This window comes from Pleurodeles waltl, chromosome 11 (assembly GCF_031143425.1).
Source record: "Pleurodeles waltl isolate 20211129_DDA chromosome 11, aPleWal1.hap1.20221129, whole genome shotgun sequence".
Classification (NCBI taxonomy): domain Eukaryota; kingdom Metazoa; phylum Chordata; class Amphibia; order Caudata; family Salamandridae; genus Pleurodeles; species Pleurodeles waltl.
In genome coordinates, this window is record NC_090450.1 from 349,702,484 (window position 1) to 349,718,168 (window position 15,685).

The 15,685-nt window shown below is 44.7% G+C and overlaps 1 protein-coding gene across 10 annotated transcripts in view; it reads left to right on the plus strand.

Annotated features, from left to right (window-relative positions):
* Nucleotides 1–15,685, plus strand: part of PASK (PAS domain containing serine/threonine kinase) — a 1,088,660-nt gene that overhangs the window by 724,942 nt on the left and 348,033 nt on the right. For all 10 annotated transcript variants that reach the window (XM_069213654.1, XM_069213650.1, XM_069213651.1 and 7 more), the window contains one exon: nucleotides 3,304–3,438. In XM_069213654.1, coding sequence (XP_069069755.1) covers nucleotides 3,304–3,438 — 135 coding nt within the window. The remainder of the gene's footprint in view (nucleotides 1–3,303; nucleotides 3,439–15,685) is intronic.

A 15,685-nucleotide genomic window follows, 5' to 3' on the forward strand; every position in this document is an offset into this window, starting at 1 on the left:
TTCACAAGGCAGAGATCCAGGATGGGTCTCGGACTTGTGTTTTCTTGGGACCAAGAAGTACAAGGAATAGAATCCCATGCTCCTTTCTTTCAGAGGCACTAACTCTATTTCCCCTTGCTCAGCGAAGTGGAAACCTAACTCCTCCAGAATTGAGGTGTATGCTAGAAAGCACATCCATGTTGATGGAGAGAGTTCTGGTTGGAGAAACAGGAAAGATAGGGAATAGCTCTTGCGGATAAGCTGTATGAGTGAGTGATCCATCATGATTGTCTCTCCATTGGTGGAAAATTGGGAGATTAATCAGGGAAAATAAGGAGGGCTGGCAGAGACTGGATCTGCTGCTCCTGTTTATGGTGACTCATATCCTGAAAGAATCAGTATACCTTCTGCAAAGAATACTGTTGATGCCTGGACTGTGCTCCCCTGAAGAACCCAGAAAACTTTCTGTAATGTTGGATTTGTTGAGCCAGGGAAGCCAGGCTCAGCATGCAAGCCATAGCTCTACTGTTTTTAAGTGCTTCCTAGAGGAGTCTGCTTGCTCTTCAAACCACCACGCGCCATCAAAGGGCATGTCGATGAGTGTGGCTAGGACATCTATTGTGAAGTTTGCAGACCACATTCAAGCATGGTGGTGCTGCATGACTGCCATACCCATGGACTGTGAAACAGTGTCCACAGGTACCTGGGTGCACTTCAAGATCTTTTTGGATGTATTGTACCTGTGCTTTCCCAGTCTTTTTCATGTGGTCTGGTGTGCTGAGGTCTGTTGTTTTTCCCAGTTCTCACATGACATGAATATTTCAGCCTAGAAGGCAGGTGGCATTTGCAAGTGGAAGGCCTGGTTGCCAGAAGCGAAGATTTTTTGGCCCCTTATATTCAAGTTTCTTTGCCTCTATTGTGAGGAACCCTGAGGAACTCTCACTGTGAGAGTACAAAAGTTTGGACTTATCCTCAGTGAGCGTATGGCATCTGGCAATCTGTCGGTGGACGGCTGGGCCTGGAAGTTTTTTTCTGTGTAGTGATGCCAGTATCTTAGAGGGCCTCGTTGAAGGAAAGCAAGGTTTTTGTTACCCACTGAAGAGGAATGATACAAGATCTCAGTCAAAATGTTGGAGTATTCCTCTGCAAAGGACAAGGTCAATTCCAAGGCTTCAGGTGCTTTCCATACTACAGTTGTAAATGAGGATACCTTCTGTGAAACAGGACCAGCAAGGTAAGGAATGTCGCCTGTTGGTTACTGGCCAAGGCCACGCCCACTCTGTAAGTCCATATAGAATCCAGGATCAGTATCATAGAGGGGAAGGTGGTTATAAGCCTCAGAATCCTCACCCTCTGAAAGGCCGTATATTGAATTAGACATTAAGGCCATCTTAGTCTGAGCTGAAAAAGTCCTCCATACCTGCAGAGGTTTGAGCCCTAGGGAGTATTTTGCCAAAAGAACATTGTTAAAGTGTGCCTTAATTTTCTCTTTGTCTTATGAACAATCTCCTTTGATGCAAATACTATGAGAGCTGCACCGTAGTTTGCTCTATCAGCAGTGTTTCTGTTGGCACTGAAGGAGGTTCCGACTGAACAAGGACATGCCCATGACAGACTTTGACTTCTTAGGTTCCTGGGCCAAAGCCTGTGATGGCCCAGCATCTGGAAGCATTGGCACCAAAGCTGCCAAGTCACAGGAATTTGCTCCCTTTTTTTGGGGTGGGTGGGCACCCAGAGGACGCAAGAGCCGTCAAGAGTAGATCCACCAAAGCAAGCCAAAAGACCTCGGCCTGAGTGAGGTTCACTGAGCTACTTAGGATATCTGGACCCATCCTTTTCAATGTGAGGGTCTTGCCTGACAGTGGGAAGGAGTCAGATGTCTGGGAACAGCAGGGGGATTCTGAACATTCCCAGGAGCGGGACCATTTCCTCTCTTTCTGTTTTAGTTGTATTGTTTTTATGGAAAGGACTTTGGGTGATTGTTTTGCTCACAGGCAAGTCAACAATAAAGAAACAGATTGCTTAGGCATCTCCCTGCAGGCCTTTATCAAAAACAACTTTGCATCCCGACCCCAAATGTCCTTTTGGTGCATGGGGGCTCAAGAATCGCAGGGCACAGTGTTGTGCTATAGTCAATCACCACATGCACATGTATTATTTGGATCCGAAAGGGACATCTTGTGGCAAAGTCAAGACGAAAGCTGCATTGTGCCACCTGATAGCTCTGGAGAGTTATTGCTGGTAAAAATATTTTCCAGACCAGTCTGAAACTTTGAATGGTAATTCATACGGTGAAGGATCTACATGAAGAACTGTCCATCAGAATATCGATTTTGTTGTCTTAGTCTGAGAAAATAAAGATTTTATTAAAGAAAAGAGGCAGCTATAATTGCAGTTTTCTTTTAATTGCAACTCTAAGCCGCAGGACCATCTCAAAATCTCAGTGGTCATTCAATGTAAAGGCCCTATACCAGAGTTATAGTGTACTTAAATTGATGACACAAGATGAGAGAATAGGCAAATGTAGAATTCGGAATCACAACCGGAAATAACAAATTGAGGTCGGCTTAAAAACAATGCAGTCCAACACGAAAGGTGAGAACTCGAGTGATGTGTGAACGAAGAACATTTAGAAGCTAGAAAAAGGATCCACAGCAGGCAGACCACTTGGGCATTTCCAAATGGAAACAATGAGCAGAATGAGGAAATGACGAGGAACAAGTACAGAACATGGCTCTTCAGAGGTGGGTCACCAGGACAAAAGGATTTCTGGAAACCAAAATGCAAGCGAATAGGAGATCAAAGGTCAGTCATGCTGTAGCGAGGATAGAGGTAAGAGAGTAGTGTTAACACAATGGTAGGAAGCCTGGTGAAAACCTGTTCGAGTATGCCAAAAACGCTGGCCACTTGCATGCAGTGGTGCATTAATAAAATGTAGCAAAGTGTTCTGTGCCACTCGCCCCTTCAAGAAACTAGTTGGTAAAGGAAGGGGTGTAACTAAGGTATGAGTGAGATTGGATTTTTGGGAACAGAGCTGGTTAAAAAAAAGAGGGACACATTTAGACGAGTGGTGGGTAGGGATAGTCATGAGTCTCCTCCATCAATCATTACTGCACTGTTTCTGTAGCTCTGTTTGTAAGCCCTACAGTGAGTAACAGCCAAATGAACCATTTTGAGTAAGATCCGTTGGGAAAAAAACTAAAGCCCATTTGCTTGGTACCTCAGTGACAGTTTATCAGCTGGACAGGGGGGATTTGAATGCATAAAACAGTATACAGCCTGTGGTAGTGACATGTGCCACATTTCTTTTGATCTTTCCTGCAGGTGTTGGACGTGTTTGAAAACACAAATTTCTTTCAGCTTGTGATGGAGCAACATGGTAATGGCCTCGACCTCTTTGAATTTATTGATCATCAACCCAGTCTGGACGAGTCTTTGATGAGCTACATCTTTAGGCAGGTGAGGCCATGCCAGCCCAGTCCGGTATACTGGGGTGACTGCATTTTCTACATGCATCTTTTAAGGTGTGTCAATGTTGTGATGAAGGATGGTGGACATTTCTTTAATATGGATTTAAATTGTGTATGCGCTGTGATAGTTGAACCACCTGAAATCTAAACCACTTGTACAATGTGTTTTTTTCCTCTGAAAGTCTTATAGCACAACTCCATTCTTCCTCTACTGGTCTTCATTGTCTCTGCTCTTATTCTCTGGGTGAATATTTTTTCAAATTAATACTATTTTCTGTGAAGATCAATTATCACAAAATATCCCAGCTGCTAGACTGGGACCTTACAAACACTTTTGCACGCTATCACGGGACCTGGGCACAACATCTTTATCTGAGAATTTTGAAACAGTGTGGCACATACCAGATGTGGGTATGTTATAAGCAGTGAATGTCATCCTATGCCTCTATAGTCCGTGTTCAATGACACGTGGTGAGATGTAGAAACTCTTGAGTAGCCATGCCCAATACCCATAGCTATGCTAAACAGTGCCAACCGTCATGCAAGCTATTAATATTTTCCAGTGAAATGAGCCAAATAACTTCAGTCTGAAAATACTGTGATAGATGTGCATGAGTAATGCATTACCTGTTCGGGCCAGAACTCTTGTTCCACTGAAACATTTTCTTTAATTTATATTTTTAGTTGATAATCAGATACAAAACTTTCATTACTCAATTATGTCAAGAACACTATTGAAAGGAACTTAAAAAAAAAATCATAACGTTTCGGTTCATCGTCTTACAAGTGCTGAAAAGAGGAAGGAAAAGATCAATCGAGACAAAAAACCGAGGATAATAAGACATTTTTGCGTTACCACAAGTACATCTTATGCAACAGGCAGGGGATACTATACTCAATCGTCCTCATTGGTATTCCCACTGAAACTTAAAAGGTAAGAATAAATTGTGGCGCATCAAGCATCCCATACTCCAATCCCCACAGATGCACACAGACACTCACATAGTCCCAACCTCATAAACATCCTACTAACTACCTGTCACCTTCAAACTACAGAACTCACATTCCAACTCATGCTCATTAACATTTGCTGTGCAGTACTCCACACAACCAGGCATTGCAGACCTTATCACATATCACAAGCTTGCCACCCTCTTCATCAAAGAGTTATGGATCTTCCTCACTCTTCCTAGATGTCCTTTTTCCCACAGGCTACAGCATCCATCGCGTGGATCACAAACATAAGGGAGGAAGCGCACTGTAATCCATAACTCGTTTTGGACCTGCACCATAGGCAAGCAAGTACACCTGAGCTCCATGGAGCTGCAGACATGCAAATTCCCAGTCTCTACAAATAAGAACACCATCTTTCACCTAATCCACAGGCTGAATTCTCAGATCTCACCACCACCACCTCATCCATCTGACTTGACCACAACATCATCTTCGATAACTTCAATCTCCCACACAACATAATCTCTAAAAACACCAACAGGCACATTCTTCAAACTCAGTGACATACTCAATGTGGTACAGCATGTCCCACAACTAACACACTCCACATCCTCGTCCTGGTCTTCTCAACATCAGCAGCAATCCAATGCAAACTCCCATTCCCCTAGATTAGACCAACCACTTTGTGATTCTCATCTCACTGCCCAGCGTCCTATCAACCAGTCAAGGTAAATACAAAAGAGAAGTCTAAACCTTCAGATCCTTCAAAGAGTTTTCCATAGACCACCTAATGCTTGAACCCAACACTCACCCGATCAAATCCATTTCCATCGCCGGCACCCTTCTAAACATCTTCAACATTTTTTAGAAAACTATATGAACATTCAGGTCCTAATTAGAACACATAAGTGTGAGCCAAAGCTTTCAGTAGCATAGTACTTTTAAGACCTCTATGACAGTAAAACATCTATCAGCAGACTGGAAAGCATAGGAAAGAAAAAAAGAACCTTGATGTCCTCTTGATTCTAAAGGCTCTCCGTGCATCACACAGACAGCTCATCACATTAGCCAAAGCAAAGTATTATACCAATAAAACAATGAAGTCACCAACAGAATCAGAATACCTTTTGATACAATCTAGCACTGCACTAACCCCTCACGGACTCCCCTATTCCTCACTCCACAGAGAGTGCTACGCCTTCAACCTCTTGATTTATAGATCCAACAGCATACTGACTGACAACACCAAGCTTGCTTTACCTCTTACACTCACCCATGCCCTCTGGAATTCTTTAATGGTTAGCATTAAATGTCCGATCTTTTGCATATTTAACTGCCTCAAAACCACTTCTTATGTAGATGATGTATTTACCCTCATCGAAACAGTTATGGAACTAGGGGGCTAGGGGAAAAGATGCCCAATCTAGCTTCCTTTGTCTTTCCTACGTGCCCCATTAATTACAGGTCCTGCTTCTTCCTGCCCATGAAGACTGTTTTTTTTGTTTATATTTGCACATAAAAGATATCACCTGCCTAACCCCCCCACACATAGGTTTATCGTGTTTGGCAGTGAAGACAGGAAAAGCCTACAGGCCCAGCACTGTCAATAACAATAATTCATACAGTGCTAATGGTTAGTGGGGCTTTTCTTGCCATTTATCCAGGGCCACTGGAATTATGCGACAAGGCAGGAACAAACTATGCAGCAGGGTGGACTAAACTATGCTAGAGAAAGGGCACATTATGTGGCTGAATGCTGCACTTTTAATGATAGTATTGCTGCATTAGTGTGTTTGGTACACATGACACTGGGAAAAGGTTTCACCTCATTAGTAACAATTCAACTCAAAATACAGCAATAGAAAATTTGAATGTGACCAGTCAAATTTTCAGAAGGGCCTTCCACTGTGCCACAACATGGATCACTGCAGTTTTTAATACTTTGCAGCTAGAAACATTTTTTTGGGTAAAATCTGCAAATTATGTAGCAGATGTTGGATTATGTGGCAACCACAACCATGTGGAAACTACCATAACCTCAGAGTTGCATAATTCCAATGGCACTGCAGATATTATTGTGCTGCCTCTTGTTGCACGTCTACATGCATTGCTGAGGCCAGGCGACAAAGGAATCAAGGTAGTTCAGAAGAGTGCCATGTTGTTGTGGCGCCATCCATGGAACGCTCAGCGTTACCTATTCATGTCAGTGTTACTATCTTTTATTCTATGTCACAGGCTGAGATGAGTATTTTAGTTTGAGCGCTTTAGTGATCGCTGTACCCAGGCTGTATTGAGCAGTGGTCAAAGTGGGCTGGATCTGAGAGGCACAACAAGTACATACATGTTTTTATTTCAACAGTTCCCCTACTATTTATGAAAAGACAGTTGACCTGGGGTGGTTAACTCAAGAGAGGAAATGCTTCAGCTGAAATATCAGGAAGAGAACCTCTGGTGCTGCAAAACCAAGTGAGGTGGTGAGAGCTAAACAAGCCTTCTTGCCAGGGTGCCTGCCTGAAAGAAATGGAAATATGCGCAACTGGTCAATCTGCAAATGTAAAGGGTGCTTAGAAGATGGTATTGGCTTTAAATGATGGATTAACCTTGCATGGGAGTTACCAGCTTAGTTGTGAAGTGTGTGCTTTTAAAAGACAGTTATAAAAATAAGTGACACTACGTGCAGTCTGAGTATTACTGTCATATATATTTTGGAAACACATTTTTATCTTAAACCTTATTGTGCATTTTGTAGCAGCCTATCTTATATTGTATGTGTTGGACCTGGCTTTTTGACAGGGTCATCCCCAAACTTTTTGCCTTCCTCCTTCTCTTTTTCTGACCTCATTTTTGCTGGTTTTTAGACTCTGCGCACTTTACCACTGCTACCCAGTGCTAAAGTGCATATGCTCTCTCCCTTAAAACATGGTAACCTTGAATCATACCTGATTGGACTATTAATTTACTTATAAGTCCCTAGTAAGGTGCACTTTATGTGCATAGGGCTGGTAAATTAAATGCTACTAGTGGGCCTGCAGCACTGGTTGTGCCACCCGCTTAAGTAGCCCCTTTTCCTTGTGTCAGGCCTGCCATTGCAAGGCCTGTGTGTGCAGTTTCACTGCCACCTCGACTTGGCATTTAAAAGTACTTGCCAAGCCTAGAACTCCCCTTTTTCTACATATAAGTCACCCTTAATGTGTGCCCTAGGTAACCCCTAGAGCAGGGTGCTGTGTAGATAAAAGGCAGGACATATACCTGTGTAGTTATATGTCCTGGTAGTGTAAAACTCCTAAATTCGTTTTACACTACTGTGGGGCCTGCTTCCTTCATAGGCTAACATTGGGGCTGCCCTCATACACTGTTGAAGTGGCAGCTGCTGATCTGAAAGGAGCAGGAAGGTCATATTTAGTATGGCCAGAATGGTAATACAAAGTCCTGCTGACTGGTGAAGTCGGATTTAATATTACTATTCTAGAAATGCCACTTTTAGAAAGTGAGCATTTCTTTGCACTTAAATCTTTCTGTGCCTTACAATCCACGTCTGGCTGGGCTTGGTTGACAGCTCCTTGTGCATCCACTCAGACACACCCCAAACACAGGGTACTCAGCCTCACTTGCATACATCTGCATTTTGAATGGGTCTTCCTGGGCTGGGAGGGTGGAGGGCCTGCTCTCACACAAAGGACTGCCACACCCCCTACTGGGACCCTGGCAGACAGGATTGAACTGAAAGGGGACCTGGTGCACTTCTTAGCCACTCTTTGAAGTCTCCCCCACTTCAAAGGCACATTTGGGTATAAAACAGGGCCTCTGCCCTACCTCATCAGACACTTGCTGGAGAAGAAACCGGAACCAGAAACTACATCCTGCCAAGAAGAACTGCCTGGCTGCTCAAAGGACTCACCTGTCTGCTTTCTACAAAGGACTGCTGTCTTGCTGTTGCCCTGCTGCCTTGCTGAACTCTTGTCTGGCTGTAAAAGTGCTCTCCAAGGGCTTGGATAGAGCTTGCCTCCTGTTCCTTGAAGTCTCAGGACCAAAAAGACTTCTTCCTTTCACTTGGACGCTCCGTGCGCCGAAAATTTCGACGCACAGCTTGTTTCGCGGCGAGAAAAACGCCGCACACCGACGCTGATCGACGCGACGCCCTCGGGACGATCGAGACTTCGACGCACAACCTCGCAAGGACAAAGCCGCTCGACTTTCCAGGAGAAATCGACGCGACGCCCACCGTGAGTGCGAAACTTTGACGCACGGCCTCGCAAGGACAACGCCGCCCGACTTCCAAGGAGAAATCGACGCGACGCCTGCCGTGAGACCAAACTTTCGACGCACGGCCTCGCAAGGACAACGCCGCCCGACTTCCAAGGAGAAATCGACGCGACGCCTACCGTGAGATCGAAACTTCGACGCGCAGCCCCGCAGAACGACGCGCAGCCGGAAAACAAGCAGGAGGATCCACGCACAGACCCGGGACATCTGGTAATCCCCGCGATCCACAAAAAGAGACTGTCTGCGCGCCGGAGAACGACGCCCGACTTCCCCGCGTGGAAAAGAACGACGCAAGTCTGTGTGTGCTGAGGAGAAATCGACGCACACACCCCTTTTTCCACGCATCTCTTCTCCTGTGGCCCTCTGAGGAGATTTTCCACCAGAAACCAGGTACTTTGTGCTTGAAAGACACTATATTGCATTCTAAAGACTTAAGACACTTTATATCACTTCCCTGTGATATTTCTACAATTTTCCATTGCAACTTTATTCTTTTTGACCTACAATTATCCTGATAAATATTATATATTTTTCTAAACACTGTGTGGTGTATTTTTGTGGTGTTATATGGTGGTATTGTATGATTTATTGCACAAATACTTTACACATTGCCTTCTAAGTTAAGCCTGACTGCTCGTGCCAAGCTACCAGAGGGTGGGCACAGGATAATCTTGGATAGTGTGTGACTTACCCTGACTAGAGTGAGGGCTTTTGCTTGGACAGGAGGTAACCTGACTGCCAACCAAAAACCCCATTTCTAACAGTATGTAATGCAAGTTTAAATAATTATTTACATATTCATGCAACGCAGTGCATCACCCAAACTTTCTGTGTTGCCTGCAAACTGCCCTTGGACCAAGAAATCACATTTAAATCCTATCTCTTGCCTAACCTTAATACTGCCCAACTAATCATCCTTAAATCTCAGTTCACCATAGAGTACTTATCTGTCCTATGATTGTTCTGCCTTTGTCTTTCACAGTGGTTTCTGTCACACACTCAGACCTCGTAGCGCTAACATATACATGTCACTAGTCTCCACTGCAACAACCAGTTTTCAGTTCTGTGGCTCTCTGGTTACAGAGACATACCTCTGCAGTGTATTAACTAACAGAGGTTTCATAATGTGCAATATTGCATTTCCCACAGATTAACATAACTTAAATTTATTTTTCATTTCATGTGCATTATTAGGTGGAGCGTAAGCATACGAACTCTTGTATACTTTTAAGTATACTTCTTTTGTGGGCTTCCAGCTATTTCATTTGTTAGTTTCAGTGTAATTTAAAAATTCTTGCTTGCTAGTGGTCAGCCATGCCTCTTTGTCCTTCCTTCTGTGTGGGAGCAGGGACCAACTACTGTATAATTACGCTTTGTCCTGTTTATCTGGTCTGCAGGGGACTATTTTTGATGTTGTTTCCTTCTTCTGTCCAGAGAAGCTTCCCTTTTCATTTTCACAGCATTCCTCCTCTGAACTTAGCTGTAAACAAGGCCATAAATCCAGCTGTTATCTTGGTCACTTTTGGTATTTGTGGGCTCTCCGCACCCTCTCTCAGCTGCCTGGCTTCTACCATTCCTTGACTTGGTTTTTCTTTACCAAGTGTGCCCACCTCTGTGCTTAGAGCAAGGGTGGAGGATCGCTTGTAATTGTTTTTAGCCTAGGAACCCAGCTCTACCAGGGCTCTGCAATCCTTAGAGACAGTGCCCACTTATGCCCCATACTGGGATCCCACTTGCAGCTCCATCAGTGCACCTCGGTTCACACACTCCAGGCCCTCAGCCGAGCCAGTGCCAGGAATCCTACACATGCTGTCTGCAAGAGCACCTCAGTTTCTGCAGTCAGTACACTCTGCTGCTCCAGTACTAGGACCTCAGGCGTAGCTCCATCAGTGCACCGCAGTTCACACACTCCAAGCCCTCAGCCATGCCAGGAGCCACACACATGCTGTCTGACACATCACTTCAGTTCTTGCAGTCCGTACACGCTGCTGCTCCAGTACTGGAACCTCGGGTGCAGGTCCATCAGTGCACCTCAGTTCACACACTCCCAGCCCTCCCCCATGCCAGTGTCAGGAACCCCACACACGCTGTCTACCAGAGCACCTCAGTTCTTGCAGTCAGTACACTCTGTTGCTCCAGTACTAGGACCTCAGGTGCAGCTCCATTAATACACCGCAGTTCACACACTCCCACCTCTCAGCCGAGCCAGTGTCAGGAACCCCACATGCTGTCTGCCAGAGCACCTCAGTTCTTGCAGTCAGTACACTCTGATGCTCCAGTACTGGGACCTCGGGCGTAGCTCCATCAGTGCACCAAAATCCACACTCTCCAAGCCATGCCAGTGCCAGGAACACTTCACACGCTGTCTGCCAAAGCATCTCAGTTCTTGCGGTCAGTGCACTCTGCTGCGCCAGTACTGGGACCTCAGGCGCAGCTCCCTTAGTGCACCTCAGTTCACACACTCCAAGGCTTCAGCTGTGCCCCTGCCAGAACCCCATACAAACTGTCTGCCAGAGCACCCCAGTTTCTGAGCTTAGCTGTAAGCAAGGCGATAAATATGGCTGTTATCTTGGTCACATTTATTCTGCCTGTGGTCCATTTTGCTGAGAGCAGGGGAGGATGGCTTGTAATTGCTTATAGCCTAGCCGCCCAGGGCTTCTTACATCAGGGTCTGCAACAAAATTAGCAGTGGTATCTGCACACCACTAAATTGTTTTCATGAACTGTGGAATAAACTGTGACTGCTTGACATTTCCTGCTTTCTTAGTCAAATGTGCCTGACCTTTCCTAATTAAGTTATTCAGTGGTGGGTAAATTAACCTTCTTCCTCCACTTTTGCCCCAATAAGCATACAGGAACGTTCCCCCATCCAGAGGCCCTGCCCCCAGATGTAACCTGATGTCACCTAGAAAACCTTTGTGAGACCCCTCACCCAGCTTTACCAGGACTCCGCAAACTTTAGAGACAGTGCTCACTTCTGCTCCATACTTGGATCCCACTCACAGCTTCATAAGTGCACCTCATTTCACACCTCCAAGCCCTCTGGTGCCAGTGCCAGAACCAGAACCCCACACGCTGTCTGCCAGAGCATCTCAGTTCTTACAGTCAGTGCACACTGCTGTTCCAGTACTAGGACCTCGCACGCAGCTCCATCAGTGCACCTCAGTTCACACACTACAAGCCCCTCAGCCGTTCCCCAAACCCACACACGCTGCCTGCCAAAGCAACTCAGTTCTTAGTCAGTTAACACTGATGTTCCACTATGGGGACCTTGGGCAAGGCACCTTCAGTGCACCTCAATTCACATACTCCCAAGCCCTCAGCCACCGTGCCAGAACCCCACACACGCTGTCTACCAGAGCACCTCAGTTCTTACAGTCTGTTCACTCTGCTGTTCCAGTACTAGGACCTCGGGCACAGCTCCATCAGTGCACCTCAGTTCTTCCCTTGCAAGGTCACTTCCTTTCATATACTGGGACCCTGCTCACATACAGTTCCATAATAGCAGCTCAATTCTAATATTCAGTCCCACTGCCAAGCCAATACTGGACCCAAAAGAGCAAAACACAGCTCAGCCGGTGCACCTCAAGTCTAACATCCCACGCCACTTTTGATGGGAACCACCACAGCTCCGCCAGAATCCATCAATTCTAACATTCCATGCATATTTCTTCTCAGTACTAAGGCTCACACACACGCCCTTCGAGACTCCTCATTTCTGTGTTTGAGGCACCACCACTTCCATACTGGGCCCCACTCATAGCTTCACCAGGGCACCTCCAGACTAGTACTCTGCAACACTGGCATGCCAATACTAGGATCCACACATAGCGGCATTGAAATACCTCACTTCTGACCTTGTGTGCCCGTTACTATTCCAGTACTGCAGCCCACATACAACTCTGTCAGTGCACCTCAACCCTAATCTGCAACACCCCATTATTCCAATACCCAGGAATTACATGGAGCTCTGTTTCTCATTTCTCACCCACTGCCTTTCTTTTATTCCAGTACTGGGCCGGGACACAGCTCTGTCTAAACCCCCAATCCTGATCTGAAGCGCCCCAGTATTGCTGTACTGGGGTCCACATACAATTCTGCTAATGCACCTCCTGCTGTTCTGTAGTGCCCCCTGCTGTTCCTCATTCTGACTGCGTTTTAATGACTTGGTGAGCCAATTAAATCTATTCTTAGTTGCCATCTTTATTTGGGAGGGTTTGTTTCACCTATTGCACTCTGTTCTTTCCTTTACTCTGTTTACTCTATGTTTTCTTTCTACCCCACTTTTCTCTTTCCAACTCTTAAAATCCACACGTTAACAGTTTTGCTCTTTCTTTCAACTGTTTATTTCTACTCCTCTCCCTTTTTTTATTTCCATCTTCCCCTTGCTACCTCCTCTTTCAAACTTGCAAAAACTTGGTTATTTCTTTCCTTGTTTTGTTCCTCTCTTTTTTTCATCAGGCGTTCATTCTTTCACTATTTTTTTAATATAAATCCATCTTTTCCCCGCCTGTATGTGGAAACCACAAGTTAATTGTCAGGACTGAAGTGTCAAAGTGGTTGTCCCATTCTATGTCTGTGGGAAATTTGTCAGTGCATACATGCCCTGGTTCTTTCACTGCTTGTTTATCTCACCATCTCTTTTTTTTTTTCCCTCTAATGTTAATTTTTATTCCTTTTCACACTTATTTCATTATTTTTTCCTTTTTATCTTTTGCTCGCTGGTTTCCTTTGCTTTTTTCTTTTGTCTTGCACGTTTGCTCTATTTCTCCTCTTAGTAGTGTTTTCATTTTCTCATTCATTCTTTCCCCTCTTTCTTTTATTTCTTTGCGACCCCTTCTCTTTCATTTTGTCTGTTGTATTCCTTTCTTACTTCAGGGCCCATGACACCGTTACTACACCTCCTGTCCTCTCCATCCTTACTCCTGACTCCCTCTTTCCTTTCACCCTCCAATCCGTCCCAAATTACATTTTTATGTTGTTTTGAGCATTACACTCTAATGCCAAAATGTTATTTCTGATAAAGGTTTATATGGTAATTGTATATGTTTCAAGATAGAGGAAGAAGGTAAATGGAAGTGCTTTAGTTAAATGCTGGGCCACTGGAATTATATGGCATGAAAAGACGAAATTATGAGGCAGGGTTGACCAATTTATGTAGCAAGAAATGTCTAGTTATGAATTTACCATGCCAATAGCTCTAACTCAAGAAAATGCAAGACCTATTGCATTGCAAATTCTTTTTTTATATGTAATTACACCAAGGTGAAAGAACAAAAAAGTTACAGAATATTACGTTTTTTAGCCACGCCTTTAACCTCACACTCACTCAGCCCGCCCCCATTGCTTGCAGCATCACAGTTCCCATACTGTTTTTTTTAATGCACTTCGAACACCGATGACCAGAAAACAGGGCTGCATTTTTTGTGCAGTGCGAGAGGTGCAACCGCACCGGGCGCTGACCTCAGGGGGGCGCTGTGTTTAGCAATAACTTCTGAAACTTGCGTTTTAAAAGCACCTGCTGAAAAGTTCCTTGCGTGTAGCCTTCAAGAAACAATTAAAATGTCAAGATACTTCTTGTGATTAATGTTCCTGAGAGAGAGAGAGAGGGAGAGAGAAAGATATATATATATATATATATATATATATATATATATATATATATATATATGAGCTTTACCTAGTGGCAGCTTTGACTCAACATAAAGTAGCATCGAGGGTTAATTTGCCTGCTGCAACAAACCGAACTATGGGGCATATTGCACCCCATAGCGTACCCCTAGCGCCACCATGTTCGCATCATATTTAAAATACGGTGCACCATGGCAGTAGTTAGGGGACTAACGTCAGAATTTTTTACGCTAGTCCAGCGCTTTGCAGGATTAGCGCCAATAATTTGGACTCTAATCTTGCAAAGCATCCAGAGGCCCATTGTAACCAATGGAAGCTTCTTTTTAATGTCTGCTGTGAGCAGGCGTTAAAAGTGCTGGACAAAAATCAAACAGATTTCTTTGCGTCATTTTTTGCCCCGCCCTAACAGGGGAATGCCCCCTTTGCATACTTTATCCCTTGCGCACGCATAATGTAGTGCAAAGGGCTACAAAGTGGCGCAATGCATTCATTGTGCCTCTTTGTCTATATGGCGCAACGTTTTTGCCTTTCTAACGCCACATTAGTGTAAAATAAATGACACTAATGTGGCATTAGAATGGCACTAGGGGCTCTTAAATATGCCCCTGTGGCAGTGCTTAATTTGTGTTTGTTGTTTCTGGTGTGCAGCACTAGCACTTATTTTTGAGGGGCAGCACTTATTTTTATGCCTCAAGCATTTACTGCGAGAAAAAGACACATATGGGAAAGACAGAGGAAGAGAAAAACGAAAAAGCATCACAATTGGAAAAAGCAGAAATCCACAAGAGTGAGCTGAAGGGGCAGGGAGTGCCTGTAAATCAATTGAAGAGGCCCGTGATTGCTTCAGGATTACGTTGCCTCTCTATTCCGTGTTCACACATTTAATTGCAACAGCCATGTGTTTAAGAGGAGGGCTTTGGGCACCGGCACCTTTTTATTTACAAATTAGGCACTGCCCTATGGGGAATATTTGAAAAAGCTGGTGCTACACACAGTGCTGTGCTACTTTTCTTGCACCCTTTAGCAGCCCCATAACACCACCATGTGTACATCATATTTAAAATACGGTGCACCATGGCAGTAGTTAGGGGACTAGCATCAGAAATGTTTATGCTAGTCCGGCGCTTTGCAGGATTAGCGGGAAACATTTTGACGCTAATCTTGCAAAGCAACCAGAGGCCCATTGTAACCAATGGAAGCCTCCTTTTAATGCCTGCTCTGAGCAGGCGTTAAAAGTGCCGGAGTAAAAATTACACAAACAAATCTGTCAGATTTCTTTGCATCATTTAGCCCACCTAGCTAGAGGGTGCCCCCTTTGCATACATTATGCCTGGCGCAGGCATAATGTAGCGCAAAGGGTTACAAAGTAGCGCTAAGCCGGCATTGCG